The sequence below is a fragment of the Homalodisca vitripennis genome, chromosome 3 (assembly GCF_021130785.1).
Source record: "Homalodisca vitripennis isolate AUS2020 chromosome 3, UT_GWSS_2.1, whole genome shotgun sequence".
In the NCBI taxonomy this organism is placed as follows: domain Eukaryota; kingdom Metazoa; phylum Arthropoda; class Insecta; order Hemiptera; family Cicadellidae; genus Homalodisca; species Homalodisca vitripennis.
In genome coordinates this window covers 96291874-96310272 of record NC_060209.1, presented here as the reverse complement: position 1 = coordinate 96310272, position 18399 = coordinate 96291874, and the positions used below count along the sequence as shown (strand labels likewise).

General features: G+C 33.9%; 1 protein-coding gene across 1 annotated transcript in view; it reads left to right on the top strand.

Annotated features, from left to right (window-relative positions):
• LOC124358293 overlaps window positions 1–18399 on the top strand; it is a 208662-nt gene that overhangs the window by 169608 nt on the left and 20655 nt on the right. Inside the window, 2 exon segments of the mRNA XM_046810591.1 lie at window positions 2883–2895; window positions 3966–4070. Coding sequence (XP_046666547.1) covers window positions 2883–2895; window positions 3966–4070 — 118 coding nt within the window.

Genomic DNA, 18399 nt, shown 5'->3' with positions numbered 1-18399 from the left:
TTTATTATCTGCAATTTTTTGTTAGCCATTGTCTTGTGTTTTCTTTATGTACTTTTACCCAAACGTTTGATGGTCTTTTAGGCTCACATATAATTCCGTATTACAAATGTTATATAAACGACAATTTAAACGTTTTTAATGTAATATCTAGACAACAGAACAAGCAGCGAAAATGTGGAAATATTACTTTCATAAGAGTTTAGTGTCAAAATGATAAAACAAGTTGATTAAAACAGATTTTATAACTGTCGGTGGGGGGGGGGAGTATCCTTGTCAGACTTCTTACAGCATATGTGGCCTGCCAATGCACTCAAAGTATTCTACCAATTTTTACTTTAGAGAGTTTAAGGCTAAAATAACACGTTTCCATAATGAAACCCTTAAATGTATAAAAAAATCAGTTTAATTAAAGTTTCTATATTATTTATCGCATTAAGTATTTTTAATAATGCCACAAAATAAATCTTAAAAAACTCCCATTTTCATTTATAAAATGCTAAATTTAAATCCTTAGTATAAATGCAATCGATTAAATTAATTGACATTTAAAACACAAGTGTAATATAAGTTACCTACTGTGAATGTTGAGTTTAGCTCCAATTTACCTTCCTCTTACTGCTGCGTCTGGTATCTGACACTGTCTCAGATTTGACTCCTGGAATCTGGAGTCTCGTTCGTCTGAAGACATCCAAGAAAAGTTGACGACGAAGAATCTCAAAACGATCTACTATCTGAGAAACTTGCACTACAAAATATCAAAGTATAGTGCAATCTAGGTAAAGGGTTATTTACATTGCCTCATCAGATACAGAATTGAGTGCACTATGATGTTTCTGACAAGATCTCTAAACACAATAGAGCAACCAAGTTTTCTTCGATGTCTTTTGACTAACATGACTCCAGATTCCAGGAGTCAAATCTGAGACAGCGTCAGATTGCAGACGCTGCACTAAGAGGAAGGTGAACTGGAGCTACACTCAACCCTAGATTAAGGATCCTTCTTCGAATTCAACATTCAAATTGAATAAACCGTTCCTACCACAGCTATGTTACATAAAGTTTACCGTAAAATCCCAAAAACAATCTACCACAAATACCGAATTGGATTTTGTTCCAAGATGTATAACCATTTAAACACTTGATAACATGCCAAAAGCTGCTTATTCTTATGACCTTCGATCAACAGTGGCAGTATGATACATTTTGGTTTTGGATTACTTAAAACGCTTAACCGTGGTTAAAAGAAAAACATTAACGATATAATCTTATAATTCAAACTTAAGCCTTTTAAGACCAACTCATAGATGCCTAGAAAACTCTCATTGGTCCAATTTAAAGTTTAAAAATCAATCCTTCATGACTTTATGAAAAAAAAAGAAGTAGAAATGCATATTTGATCTCGTATTATAGAATTATACAATAAAATAGCATTTGTATGATTTATTATCTATTAATTCAAACAAATATCTTCAAATTATACTGATTCTAGTGGCAATGAAAACCCATTGCCATGTCTTTATTCGAGTGAAACTTACTTTATAGGGTTATATTATAAAAATAATGATTTATTTGTAATATACTAGCATAATCCAAAATGATTTTGTTTTTACAGAGTTCAGATATTATCTAACTTCCTTCAGGACTATATTATGAAATTCTTTTAAATTTAAATCTGGTGTTATGTTATACTAAAATATTAGAACATTCTATTTTAGTGCTTTATCAAACTATGGGGATAGAGTGATATTATTTCCATACTGTGCATACTTATGATTAGGTATACCTAACACTTTAAACATGGTAAGATTAAATTCTAACACATTATTTTGTGACTGATCATCTTGAACCCTGTTATAGAGCACGGTTAGTGCGCCTGAATTGGCACCCCCTGGACATAGCAACCCTCGCACCTGACACCGTTTTGACATCACTAAAGGGGGTGCTAAATCAGCGCAGCGACCGTATCCATGGCCTGAAATATGGGAGTTCTTATTTAGCTCCTTGACCGTGCCCATGTGCTGATTAAGCACTCCCTTGAATCCAGCAGATGCTAAATCAGCTTATAGACCTTGTCCATACAATGAATAAGAACTCCCCCCCCCATTTAATATAACAATAGAACCAAAAGACTATTGTCATGTATTAATGGTTATGTTCAATGCATCGTTACGAGGAGATATATTTACAAATAATTAAATGCCCATTGTAAAAAGTTGCGTGGAATATACTAAAACCTAGGTACCACGCATTAAATGAGAATTTAGAATGTCTATGGAGAGTTAAAATAAGAATGAAATAAACTTTTTCCCCACAGTTTTTTTTCACTATTCAGTCTTGAGTAAAGGTAGACAACCTGACTTAAAACATACTAATGCATTAGTAGAAGTGTCTGGGATTAATACCTAAGTTAGAATTGACTTTCAAAATCAATGTACCTACTATATATTTTCAGTAGTGAAAATCTAATTCGAAGTTTTTATTCAAACAAGTTTATATATTTTAGCGAGTTTTACTCAAATAAGGCATATATTTAAGTGTCTTTTCTGTAATATACTGTCTAGTATAAAACGTGCTGGGCCCTATGTAAGGTACTTTTTTTAATGGAATAAATGTTCTTTTTCATTCGCGTTTAAAATGAGAAATGAGACTAACTCTTAATTATTTTTTGTTATGGTCATTTGAAAACATTAAAATTTTTTTGGAAAATATGTATTTTTAGGAGAGTTTATATACTTTTCAATTTGTTTATATTTCCAATTTTATTTGTAATAAGAATAAAAAAGCACTTCTAATTGTTTTAAAAGCCTTTTTTAAATGGTAAATTACGGCATAGTGCATAATACTCTTTTATATGTATATAACTCTCTATTATATTTTCTCAGGTGGTGGGTACAGGTCTGTACTCATTTTATGTGACTCATTCCCAAAGTTATAAGTTATTGTTCATAGAAACATATTAATCTGTTAGTAATTGTTCCACCAATAATAATATTCAAAGACATACATAATCATGTATTTATTTTCAAAAATGTAAAACTTTTTTGAAGCTTTTCCTGATAAACTGTTAGAGACGTATTATTTAAGTATAAAACGAACTTTTATTTTTCAAAAACGTCTAAAACCTAACGAGCTACTCGAAGTACCATATAATAAATAACCCACGTGAATGTTTTCTATGTTATCTAAGTCTTTGTTGAATTATATAGATTTTTGTTAAGTATCTTCATGTGCCAAAAGTGATAAATAAAATTCATTAAAATAATTTGTTCAAGTATTATATTACTTTTAAAAGCATAGAAAGTAATGAATATTTGTTGCAAAACCTATAAGTATTGTATATGCTGGTCCGCCATTTTGAAACGTTTAAATAATTTTAGAATATGGAAAGTGATATAACTTGTAAAGGTTTTAGTTTTCAATATTGAAAACAATTTTTTATTATTCAACATTGAGCCATCACTCAAAAATATCTAGCGATAGGAGAATAGTTTATAAAAAATGTGTATTTTGTAAACCTCCAATTTTGTTGTTTTAGAGTGTCATTTTAATTTTTTTTAACTCTTTCAAATAATATTCTTTGTCCTGTAGTTTAAAAAAGAATACTCTGTACCACACGTGTATATACAAATATTTTGTGTTTCGGACTCGGGACCTCCAGTTTGGCACACCCTGTACATGAAGTAGACTTCATGTAAGTGTCGGGGGGGGGCTTGCATATGTTAATTATTATACACTATCTGTAATTAAACACATTGATTGCTTGATGGGCGATTCTAATTCAGCACCTTGACCATGTCTATGCAATACATAATCACTCCTTTGAAATTAGGTGTGCTAATTCAGTGGATGGACCGTGTCCACCTACCAGCACCCGTAGCTGGAAGCACCTCCCAGACGTGAGATCAGGGCCCGGAGGTACCGCAACGATCCCTAGTTAGTTACTAACCAGCTGATCTGTGACGCAGGTGCTGGACGAGTCTGAGTATTCCTCCGAGTACAACAGAAGTCCGCTAGGTATCTCCACCGTCTCGCCGCTGCCTACAAAGCTGCCTAGGATACCCACACATGTTGTGAGTACTCAACAGTCTACAAATTCTGTATTGTTGTTACTATATAGCCTAACTTGTCAGCGTCTACGGTAAATTAGGGTTTCATTTTTAAACGTTTGCCAAAAATACACATAGGAGCATGTGTTCACTGAGCGTGTGTATTAATAGAATAATTTTATCTTTAAGTAAGCGTAATGGCTATCAAAATATTTCTAGAGCTTGAGATTTGAACATAATATTTGTACTGTTTGAAACATTTGTCTTTTTTATTTTCACATGACAATTTTTTTATTTTGACACAAAGCTATATTGTTCTGTCTCACCATTCATCACACTATGTAGTTATTATAGTTAAATTGATTACAAAATAGGACTGGCGCTCGGCATAGGAGAGGGAGCGGCGCGGCGTTGCCACGTTGACGTCGCGTCGCTTGGTGTTACAGGGTACAGCAGATCTGCTAGCCACGCGTGTTTCACTAATAGTTTTTTTTTCACTTTATGGTTGCGTCAATTTATTCGCTGCGCTCTAAAAACTGTTTTTGGTCAAAATTTTTCAAACCGTCACAACACTTATATTGAAGCGATTTTTTACATGAAATTTCTTCTAGTTTTGAATATTTTAATGACTTTTTTTAATAAGCAAACAGAAAGAGCAGGGGGTTTGAGTAAATATGTTTAAATGCAAAGATCCATCGTTTACCTAATGAAATGAAATTAAAGGTTTTAATGATTTAAAAAATAACTTTAAAAATAATTGGTTTAATAATGTTATACTTTCCTTGTGGTTTTTAACATATATTAAAAAAAACTCCGGTTTTATATAGTAGTGTGAAGGTAATTGTTTTTCAACTATTCAGATAGTTTGTAAACCTAACTAATGGTCAAACCCTACACCTCCCGTATGCTTGTCTTGAAAAACTTTTCCTTATAATATTTAAATACTAAAAGAAATTTCACTCAGATTTCATATAAAAACGTTTCTATATAGTTACTAATAGGAGTGCTGTGACAGTTTGAAAATTTTGACAAAAAAACAGTTTTTTGAGTTCAGCAAGTGAACGACGCAACCTGGATCAACTTGACCCCAATGATTTGTTGGTCTTGTTATTACATACAAGTTTGTCTTTTTAATCTTTATTGTATCTCTTATATTTTACAAGACCCCTTCAGTGTGTATAAAATTTGAAACACAACGTATTTTTTACAAGTTTTCTGCAGTATTAGTGAGAGGGCAGTTCCATGAGTGTCCGCTAAAACGCATTATTGTTTATACTTAACAACCATTTAGTTATTTAAGTTACGCGGTAACGAATTCAAAAACACTAATTAGTTTAACATTGTTTATATGCCAGAATATGTTTAAATGACTTGTTTGCCAAGTATGCACCTATTTGAAACAATCAATAGCAGATTTGTGGAAAAATCTGCTATAGCGGAAAACAAACGGCAATATAAATAGCAATGACGACAGCTATGTGTCACTCCATCCAGAACGTAACTTAGTTACACTGTGCTCTGTGCTTGCATATGCTCTGTGCTGTTCGGTTCATTTTGTCTCTATGGCAGTGTCTTTTTCAAATTTAGATAAGATATTGTTTAATTATAATTTTATGAGATGAATAAAATGTAGAATGACTGTTGGTGCCTTCCAGAGTATTGTAATTATTAACATTAGCCTATAGTAATTCATTTCTAAAAAAAAGATACCGTTGTTTTCGTAATGTTTGTAATGCAACATCCTACTAGTTGTTTATTGTTATGATATGATTGTTTAGATGGACCTAAAACAACAAACACACAACGGGTTTTTTAAGTATGACTTTTATGGGTGTTGTAGTTTTGTAAACATATCCACAGCATAGTAGCACAATATGATATGATACGGTAGCCTTTGTACTCATATATATATTTCATATATTTATACATAAGGTTTCATATATTTATCATATACTGATAACAGCGCTTAATCTGCTGTATCCGGAAAAGTTCCCCTTCAATTTTATTGATTGTTTTAATTCCTTATCATTATTGAAGCTAAGCGTATAATCAAACACTTGTTTTCAACAATGAGCGTTATCAAACAGCTGTTCTTTAAAACTGCAACACAGTAATCAAATCAGGTAAGTTAATAAATTAATTGTTATAGGAAGCAAAATGTTAAAATTTTCAATTTATTAAAAATGTTGATTCACATTATTCCAAATGTTTCAAGGTTTTCTGTTTACATAAGAAGTGGAGAAGACAAAATAAAAATATGAATTTACAAATTAAATTACTTCCTACTATCCATAATATGTCTAATATTCACTTAGCGTGGGTAAATTGAGAAGACCACTATGCAAAATAACATTAAGAAAAACTTACATAGCAGATGGCCCAATCAGGGCCGGCCCTATCTTGAGCTGGGCCCAGTACAAACTTTTACTGCAGGACCCTCAAATTGGCACCGAACTTGCTGCCCGCTTCCCAACTACTATAATTATGACTGTTAAAGTAGCACTTCTTTTCATAAAACCTATTTATAATTTAATCATTTGTCTTTAAAGTTAAGTACTTTTGTGCTGTTGCGCCCCCTCCCTGCCTCTAAGCCCACCGGTCACACATATTTAACCCAAGATCTATTAACAGTCTATTATCAAGAAAATTCAAGCTGCAAGAGGTGTATATCTTTGGTCTGCACTAACTGATGATGACATCTGATACTTTACATGTTAACAAAAATAAGATATAACACTCAGCTTCATATAAACCTTAGCTATTTTTAAAAACAAACAAGTTAAAGAACCTAAATATTTTCCAATTATCCAATACAATTCCTATATAATGACGATTAATTATATCAACTGCAAGTCTGTCACCACTATTACCTAAAGAGGGTCAGATAATTCATGAAAGGATTTAAAATTGCAATGACTTCAAAAATAAGTTCTGTATCTGTATAACATGACCATCGGTACAAGGGAGATGTTACAGAACAAGAGAACCCTAAGAACACCTCTAAACTCGTCAGGCAATTGATACTCTACACTAAGACAGGATATGCCGACTTTCTGATTAAATTTGGAAGAGTTAAACTAAAATAACAAATCCAACTTTATTATTAAGATGTAAATATGTAAGTGTCTTAATTTGCTTACATATTTAAAGCCAATTTTAAACATCCTTCAGTACAGACAAAATTAAAGCCTACAGCAAAATAGAGACCCGATTATAGAATAAACTTTAGGACACCTCATCTTTCATCAAGTAGGCTATAACGCTGTGAAACTGTGTCAGCATCCGCAGAGATTTTTTTTTTCTTTTCGTGTATTATCACTGTATAACAGGCCATTTGTTGTTTTGGCCATCTCATTTATATATTGTGTATGCTTATTAAGTTTTTTCCTTACTTTATTTTATTCTTGTTTCGTTTGATATATTTCATGAGAATAAAGGATTCCAATAATGCGCTGCACAATTATTGTATATAACAGTACCGGTAATTATTGTTTTTTTTTTACATATTTTATTTTCATCCTTGGACTCCAGTTCAATTTTAAATTATTAGAAATTAAAGTTTTATAACAGGCTTTTAAAAATCTGTATATTGTTAATTGTTGATGACAGTAACTATAGTAATACAAATTTTAACATAATCTTATTCAAAATTCTAAATTAAAAGAGAGAGGGTTTATTAATTATCAGTAAAAATTATAAATTGAAGATAGAGTATCTAGTGATTCCAGGCTTTAAATCGTCAGTGAAGACGGATTGCTCTGCTTATGATGACTCCAAATCCTAGTCATGAACCTGGTTGGTGATTCCAGGCTTTAAATCGTCAGTGAAGACGGATTGCTCTGCTTGTGATGACTCCAAATACTAGTCATGAGCCTGGTCGGTGATTCCAGGCTTTAAATCGTCAGTGAAGACGGATTGCTCTGCTTGTGATGACTCCAAATCCTAGTCATGAACCTGGTTGGTGATTCCAGGCTTTAAATCGTCAGTGAAGACGGATTGCTCTGCTTGTGATGACTCCAAATCCTAGTCATGAGCCTGGTCGGTGATTCCAGGCTTTAAATCGTCAGTGAAGACGGATTGCTCTGCTTGTGATGACTCCAAATCCTAGTCATGAACCTGGTTGGTGATTCCAGGCTTTAAATCGTCAGTGAAGACGGATTGCTCTGCTTGTGATGACTCCAAATCCTAGTCATGAACCTGGTTGGTGATTCCAGGCTTTAAATCGTCAGTGAAGACGGATTGCTCTGCTTGTGGTGACTCCAAATCCTAGTCATGAGCCTGGTCGGTGATTCCAGGCTTTAAATCCTCAGTGAAGACGGATTGCTCTGCTTGTGAAGACTCCAAATCCTAGTCATGAGCCTGGTCGGTGATTCCAGGCTTTAAATCGTCAGTGAAGACGGATTGCTCTGCTTGTGATGACTCCAAATCCTAGTCATGAGCCTGGTCGGTGATTCCAGGCTTTAAATCGTCAGTGAAGACGGATTGCTCTGCTTGTGATGACTCCAAATCCTAGTCATGAACCTGGTTGGTGATTCCAGGCTTTAAATCGTCAGTGAAGACGGATTGCTCTGCTTATGATGACTCCAAATCCTAGTCATGAACCTGGTTGGTGATTCCAGGCTTTAAATCGTCAGTGAAGACGGATTGCTCTGCTTGTGATGACTCCAAATCCTAGTCATGAGCCTGGTCGGTGATTCCAGGCTTTAAATCGTCAGTGAAGACGGATTGCTCTGCTTGTGATGACTCCAAATCCTAGTCATGAACCTGGTTGGTGATTCCAGGCTTTAAATCGTCAGTGAAGACGGATTGCTCTGCTTGTGATGACTCCAAATCCTAGTCATGAGCCTGGTCGGTGATTCCAGGCTTTAAATCGTCAGTGAAGACGGATTGCTCTGCTTGTGATGACTCCAAATCCTAGTCATGAACCTGGTTGGTGATTCCAGGCTTTAAATCGTCAGTGAAGACGGATTGCTCTGCTTGTGATGACTCCAAATCCTAGTCATGAACCTGGTTGGTGATTCCAGGCTTTAAATCGTCAGTGAAGACGGATTGCTCTGCTTGTGATGACTCCAAATCCTAGTCATGAGCCTGGTCGGTGATTCCAGGCTTTAAATCGTCAGTGAAGACGGATTGCTCTGATTGTGATGACTCCAAATCCTAGTCATGAGCCTGGTCGGTGATTCCAGGCTTGTAATCTTCAGTGAAGACGGATTGCTCTGCTTGTGATGACTCCAAATCCTAATCATGAGCCTGGTCGGTGATTCCAGACATTAAATCCTAAGTGTAAACGGATTGCTCTGCTTATGATGACTCCAAATCCTAGTCATGGATCTGGTTGGTGATTCCAGGCTTTAAATCGTCAGTGAAGACGGATTGCTCTGCTTGTGATGACTCCAAATCCTAGTCATGGATCTGGTTGGTGATTCCAGGCTTTAAATCGTCAGTGATGACGGATTGCTCTGCTTGTGATGACTCCAAATCCTAGTCATGAGCCTGGTCGGTGATTCCAGGCTTTAAATCGTCAGTGAAGACGGATTGCTCTGCTTGTGATGACTCCAAATCCTAGTCATGAACCTGGTTGGTGATTCCAGGCTTTAAATCGTCAGTGAAGACGGATTGCTCTGCTTGTGATGACTCCAAATCCTAGTCATGAGCTTGGTCGGTGATTCCAAGCTTTAAATCTTCAGTGAAGACGGATTGCTCTGCTTGTGATGACTCCAAATCCTTGGCATCAATCTGGTTGGCAACTACAAAAGGCTCAAAGTTTGAAATGGAGATGTTACTACTTGTAACTGCTCTACATGAGCTTGTTGTGATCAGCCTGAAAGGAAACCAGAAGGTCTTGTAATTGTGAGTTAAAATTGCTACTTTTGAACCTGGAACTACCCCAAATTTCCTCTCTCTATAAATTTCTTGAACTTTGTTTTTATTAATTGAAAACCAATTTTAAATTACACTGCAGTTTGGTTGTCTTAAAGTATGACATGTACTTTAGGGGGTGGCGGAGGGTTAATATGAAAATAAAATTTTAAAATGTGCAGTCATAGTTCTTTTTTATTTACTTATATACAATAATTTCAATTGCAAATGTTTGACGATGAATGAACAAATATATTTAGTCACTAGAGGCCAGATAACATTTTGGAGTTGTTTTGACACTGAAAATAGTTAACATTTCTAAAACAATACAAATTTGTATAAATATTACATCTTACACTTGATGTTGCATCTTTTATTAGTTTATAATTAAGATGGTAATTAATAGTTTTCAATTTAGTAACTATTGAATTAAGTGTTTATCATGAGAGATCTTTTTTTGAACATTTTATTTTGTAATTTCCATTTACGATAAGAATAATATTGTTAATATGTATTGAATGAGACTATAATACTGTTTTAAAACTGGATATTGTATGAACGAACATGTTGAATAATGCCAAGTGTGTACATTTAGCAGAAAAAAACCCCGCATTACAAGTTAAAAGATGAGTGGCAGATGGCCAAAGGTACCAAGTTGTGACTAGAAGAAGTCAACATACAGATATTGCACACAAAATTTGAATGTGCCCTACAAATAACATATAATTATATTCATTACAGTCATCTGCCGTTATGTGTGTCAGCTACGAAGATCATAATTTTGTTGTTATATCAAGACGCCTTTTTCAGTACTTGTACTGTAAGTTAATGTAGCCACCGTTAAAGTGTTTTAATCAACCAAGATGTACAGTTTACTTCATAAAACTTATGAGTGTTTGTTATTATTTTGAAAAAAGTGTACGCAATATTATAATATTTCCAGTACCACAGATTAAAAAACAAAAATATACTAAATTAATTTCTTACTTGAAAAGTCGTCATATTTAAAGTCTGTTAATTTATTTAGGCAGGGAATGTGTTGTTCTTACTGATAGGATAGTTGAACAGCCTCAACTGTAGCTAAGGGTAGGTTTCGATTTTTAGCAAAATGGTTACCTACATATTTTTGCTGTACATAAAACCTACATATAGTTTTAATCTCGCAATTTTACATTCAAAACCTGGAATATATTTTCTATAAATAGTCTACCATAAATTATTAAATTTGTGAAGGAAACAGGATTTTCCGGACATTTGCCATTGTTCAGTGATTCTAGTAAAATTTAGCGTGCACAGAATTATTATTGTATTCGATTCATTTTCAACTTAAGACATGGTGATCATGTATCTCCTTATTTTGAGCAATAATCCCTATTAAAATCAAATAACTTAGAGATCTTCATTTACTTAGTCTGTCGCACGCAATAATCCATAATGGTTATCCAGGTTATTTGGCCCAAAATTTTGTTTTTATGTCTGATATCGGTGCTCGTAGAACTCGTAGGGATCCATCTTTATTATCAACTCCAATTCATCGGACAGCCTTATATAACGAATCTTTCACTGTATCCACTTGTCAATTGTGGAACGACCTCCCATATAATATCATAATCATTAACAAGCGATCGCTTTGGGGCTGAGGTTATGCCCTTATTGCTGTAGATCAGCTGAAGTGACGGTTGGTGGTTCTTGTGGTCACACTGGGGTAACTGCATGTAAGCTGAGTGAATGGAGAATGAAAACTGATAAGAATGAGATAATTTTATTAATTGCCTATTGTATTGTATACATTTTTGCTAGAGTTCAATCAATATTTGAAGTGACTACAATTAATTTTTGAAGTGATTACCTCTTTTGGCGGGCTATGGATGTATGTTTTCCATGGTGGAAACGAAAACGGAACGTCACGCTTGTTCGCTCTATGGCGTGCTAGTGAGAGATTACTATCGCTCCTTGTTGAATTGACTACTTCTTTTGGTCGCCTATGATGTATTCTTCGCAAGTGGGGTAAACTTTTATATTATTCATCATGCATGTTTATGTTTTCCACATGATTTAAAATAGAATGATTACTTTACCGACATGTAAACAAATTGTTATATAAACATCTGATTTGAACTAATAAAAGTTGACGTTAGTGAAAACTCTTTTAGGAGAGATTAAAAGGGAAATATAAAGCGTAATAACATACAACATTATATATCATAAGTAAAATAACAAAATGCTTCTCTAATCTAGTAGTGTTTTACAATTATTTGTTTTCTAACTTACTGCTCGATCAGTTTACTCATATTATTATTGATGTAAATGTACGAATATAGCATCGTCTGCGATATTCCCTGCTTCCGCATACTTTCCTTGGTTATGGAATTTGTCATGTTAGATTACTTAAGCCCCAGTAGCGTAGCCAGAAATTACGTTCGGGGGGGTCCGAAACCAGGGGATCTACGGGACGTTTTGTGTGTTATTTGCCAATGAGTTCACTGGTAAAAGGTAAATACCAAAAATATGGAGCTTTACTACGCCTTACAGAAAGTGTAAAGATGTAATAGGTAAATTCAACTCTCACAGCAACTCTAGTACCACAAATTTTCTTGTATATCTTCAGAAACTTTTCGAAGTTCGATTCTGACCGAGTAAAAGGCACCAAAGTGATGTTGAATTCACTGGATAAGAAAGAAAAAGAACAAAACAGAGCTTCACTCAAGCGTATAATTGACACAACTATATTCTGTGGAGAAAATGAAATACCCTTTCGAGGACATTGGGCCACTGACAGCCGGAAACCCTTTAGAAAAGTAGGGCAATTTTCGAGCGTTGCTCGGGTACAGATCAAACTAACGGTCGGAAAATACACCGGAAAAACTCTACTGATTAGAAGTTCGGCTACTTTGGATTTCATTGATAGAGGTATTTATGAATGAGTTATAATGACGATTTTTTGTATAATTCCACTGTAGACGAGAATATAATTATCGGAAAAAAAATCGCTTTCGGTCGGAAATAAAATACACCAGAAAAACTCTAATGATTAGAACTTCAACTACTTCGGACTTCAGTTATTGAGGTAGGACGACGATTTTTTGTTATCATTAAACTGTACTCGACTACCTGTATAGTTACCGAGAAAAAAATCACTCGGTCGGTAAATACCGAAGAAAAGCTCTCTACAGATTTAAGTTTTGACGATTTTGGATTTCAATAACAATACCAAAAATAGAAATAGAAAACAATAATAGACCATTTTTTGTAAGGAATAAGTATATAAATAATTTTCAGGCTTCCGTTTTTGATCAGGGTATAACTAATCATTGCTTATTAGCTGTAAATTTTAAAATTGCGCCTACACAAGCTGTAAACCCATCTGTAAATTCTGTACAAATTTCTGATTTATTGAAAGTAGCTATAGATTTTAATCTTGTTAAGAATAAGTTACAGACAGTCAATTGGAATGATGTATACTTGGATAGTGATGGAAATAATTCCTTTTGTAAGTTTTATGAAATTATAAATACATGTATTATAGTTGAATTGATTACAAAATAGGACTGGCGCTCGGCATAGGAGGGGGAGCGGCGTTGCCACGTTGACGTCGCTTGGTGTTACAGGGTATACCAGATCTGCTAGCCACGCGCGTTTCACTGACCGTTTATTGAGCCTTCAATTGATTATATTATTATTATGCTATCAATTTATTCATTACGGTTAATAATTTTGAGTGACTTTTGGTCATTTACACAAAATTATTATCAAGTTCACTCATGACCTTGTATGAACCTGTTTGCTCATACTTTTCGTTTTGGTGTTAATAAATGAAACAAACTCACGTAAATATTGATTTAAATAATTACATAAATATTTGGTTGCACATTTAATTTTAAATATCATTACAATTGGCTAGATAATAATATTATGATGTAATTTTAAACCAGTACCTATTCATAAAAATTATTTAAAATATGGTTTTTAAGTGTATAGTTTTGTCGTATTTGCATGCGGAAATAGAATTAAAATATATTCGTTTTATTTTTTTCGAAAAATTGAACGATATATATATATATATATATATATATATATATATATATATATATATATATATATGTATAAAATAGTAAATCTATCAAATTAAGCAGGATAAGAAAACAATCAACAAGCATTAAATGTTAAATATTTTTATTTACATACATATTACTGTCATTCAAAACAATAACGTTTAATTAGGTCTAGTTTAGTAGCTGTACTCTGAAATTGTTTATTACGTACACTTATTAAAATTCATCAAATTGTAGTACTCTACCTTCTGGGCATAATTGTTGCACTCCACTTAAGTCACTGTCACTTTCATCTTCACTGTCATGTTGAGATTCATCTGATAGCAGGTGGTCAAAGCGATCTTCTCCCAAATTTTGGTCATCCGAAAAAGCACTGCTGTCGTCGCTGGAGTCGTCGTCGCTGTTTAACGTGATGATGAGCTCTTCAATCGCAGTTTCCAGAACACCCTCATTTTCCCACGCTTCCTCTATGGTTTTCCTTGTATGTGATACAACTTTTTTCCACTCATCTCCTGTTACTAAGTCTATCCCTTCCTTGGTTAATCTTGTTACTTCCGTCAATGTGAACGTTTTATTGTTTTTTGCAACGTGTCCTTTGATTTGGGCCCAAATCAACTCTATAGCATTGAAGTGGCAGTGATACGGAGGTAAACGAATTACAGTATGGCCACGTTCCTTGGCTAACTCATCAATAACATATTTTGGAAAGCGAGGCTTGTGTAAATTTATTACTTCCAAAAGTTCTGCTTTCTTCATGTCTGCTTCAAATGGGATGTTGAATTTCTGTAGCCATTCCACCATCAAACATTTTTTTGAAGCCATTGTTGGGGCCTTGTCCAATACTTTTGAGTGGTACTTAGCATTATAAAATACTATGGTTGAGGATTCTTCCAAATTTGGAAGAAGATTGCTTACAAACCAGCCTAAAAACTTTTCGTGGTCCACTTCTTCATGGTAATCACTCGTTTTTTTTCGAAGAAAAAAGTAGAAGGCTGTTTGGAATAAACCCTTTAGAATTACCGGCGTGAAGCAATATCATTCTTCCCCCTTTACCCAGAGGTACGGACATTGTACCTTGAACAGAGGAACAGAGTCGTCTGTCCAAGCGTTTGTTTGGGAGTGATTTGTGTTAACCCATGTCTCGTCAATCCAGACTACTTCATCTAAATTTAAGTTCTTCATTTGACGAAGAAACCTACAGCGCCATGCAACTACATCTGGTCTTTCAAGAAGTACTTTCCGTTTCCCAACTGACTTGTACTTGAAGCCAAGTTGTTTTAAAACAAGCGAAAGTGAAGATTTGCAACCGTTAAATAAATCGGCATCCTTCAATGATTGAATTAGTTTTTTAAAGTTGGATATTCCTTTCGTCTATAGTATGCATACACATGACGACGGATTGCATCTTTTTGGAAATTATCCAGGTTTGTAACTCGTTTCTGACGTGGAAATTTCTTTTTGTTTGGGGTATGAAGTTGTCCACTTCCTCCCTCAACGATGTTTTTCTTCTTCTCTGAACAAATTTTTACAACGGTATTTTTATTTATGCCCAGGGCCGCTGCAGTTCGTTGTACAACTTTGGCAACGGGTAAGAGTGGGCCATTGTTTGTTTTTTCCTGTTGGAAATATTCTTTGGCAGTGCAAACAAGTTTTCTGGCTTGAGTGCGCAGAGGTACACCACGTCCTACGTTCTGATAATGTAAACGCTTATGATGAATGCGCGGACGCCCACGACGTTTCACAGTTTGATTTTCTGCATTCATGATGTAAATATAATCATTAACTACCAGTACGAAGGTTATGAAAGTACAAAATAGTTTGTTACACTAGGCCTAAGTCACAACTAAGTCCTGAAAAGGACTGTTTAACAACGGTAACACCACTACAGTTACACAGAACACGAGACTACAAAGTGAAACACACGAATCGGTTGCTGGGCAGAGACTGAGACTGAGGAGTGACGTGCAGATGTGAAAACGGCAACGCTGTGCGGTTTACTCGAAGCTGATTGGCTGCTCTCAGCCGTCGACCGCGCCCCTCCCACCGGTCCCAGTCCTATTTTGTAATCAATTCGACTATAATAAATATACGAGCTTCATAATAACATTGGAAGGACCCATTTTAATTCCAGAAGCTTATCATTACTGTCGACAACACATTAACAAAATCTGCAACAATTAAGACATGTGTATCAACCAATATTTATCTCATAGTGTTGTACTAGACTCGAAAGCGAATTGTATAATTTTTTGTGTATGTTTTGTATATCATCGTCAACGTCGTCGTCGTCAATTATTATCGCATTCACAACAAAAGGCGAACTTAAATGAAACACGAACTTACTATAAGCAATTTAGCATAAGAACGTTAACAATCTCCCAAAAACTATTAGCATAAAATATTTTAAGCAGGTTCTAAAAATATAATTAAAAAAGAAAATTTTTACAACACTTTCGATCTCTTTGAAATTTAAGCAAATTTTTTAGTCTTAAATAATTCTTTAATATTAAATAACTCGATTTATAGTTCAAAGAATGTTTAAAACGCTCTTAGTCGAGTTTTAAAACTACTAAAAAAATGTAATTCATTTTGTTGACAATGTCTATTACAACTTTGTCTATACAATGATAAATAACTTTTTTGTTTAAATTTTATTCCCTGATCACAAATCGAGCAAAGAGCGCCTTCAAGACGGACTTGCCGCAATATACGTGATTCCTTGCATTGCATTTGTTATTGTTATAAAATTGAAGGAGATTTTTTGTATTTTTTGCTATTGAAATAAACATTTTAATTTGTACATGTTATAATTTTACATTACATAACTTTATTTAACTTATTTATTTTATACAATTCTGTCATTTATTTCAACTGAAATTCCTTCAGTGAGCATTGAATTTGATTGTCATAATAACTCAATCCTTTTAGATTTGGCTAATAAAATAAAAGATTAATAACATTAATAATAAATACTAAATTTAATGTCTTTATTGCTGTAAAACAATTCACATATTGAATAGCATCCGTCACTTTTATCTTAATTCTAAGCTAAATTTAGACAACATTGTAGTTTCATTTTTAATTTCATTTTGGAGTAAAGATACTTAACAATATCATTCCCGTTTCATGATACAACAAACACAGAACAATGTTTTCGTATTTTTAATTATATAACACAATTTAAATTGAATTTCATTTGTTACATGTGTATGTATCCTGAACGTTATTTCGTTGTTCAGTGTATGAAATTGAATTCGCCTATTTGGGTCTGACTTTATTTATAGCATAACACACTTAAACTTTTTTTTATCCATCTAGTATTATTAAGCACTTCCTAACAAATTATGTGGTTTATTAATAATAATTATTTTTCTTGCACACACGACAATTGGATTGCATTTGTTGCTTTTGTGACCACCTCATTATCAACTTCAAACACCCCCATAAATTTTGTTCAAAATTGGTTTCAAAACAAATTGGTTTCAAATATATCTAGACTTCCTTTCATATAATAAATAAAAATTTCAATACGTAAAGGTAGTTGACTTATGTAACAATTTAATAAAAATGTACTAAGTTTGAAGAAATTATATACAAATACAACCATGTTTCGTCCACCCTATCATTTATTAGAATTTGGTTAACCCTTCAAATAAAATAGTGATATGTCATGCTAACTCAAAAATATGAATAGTAAATTTTCTTTTATGTGATATTTTTAGCGAAACAACCGACACAATTTATAAATGGGTTATTTTAAAATGGTGGATGTTACCTCATTAGAATAGGAGTGTTATATATTATGGCATATTGGTTCATTTCATTTGATTTTAAGTTCACAAAATTATACTAATTAAAACATGTTCTGAATGAAAGTAATATTTATAATTAAATAATAAAACCACTTAGGTTATATGGAATATTTTGTTGACATAGTTGGCTATAATCGACATCAAATTGCTCTGATGCAGCCGTACACACTCACAGTATACCATCACTCGACACTGTAAACTGACAGCAAGTCAAGAGCTATTGCATTCTCGAATATACAGAAAAGTACGCGAAGCTACAACAGACCAGATGTTTACACGTAGTATATTATGTGAATAGTCTTGACATACATCGCGTCATGATGTAGAAGAATAAAACATCTACGAAACATAATCATAATTTCGCGGAGTGACTCGCGTGGCATTGTTCTATGTTATTGTCCACATCACACCCACAATGGCAGAACTGCGTATGTCGCAACTTTCGATCACCGGATGATGAGATGACCTGTATATCGCAATTACACCTTGGACCGGCGCAGAGAGGCGGAGGAGGAGGCAACAACCTCCGAGCCAATATTTACATATGATATAATTATAAGAGTAATAATTTATATTTGTTAATATACAATAAAAATATTATTCTCTAGAAAGCCAAAACTACCAATGATA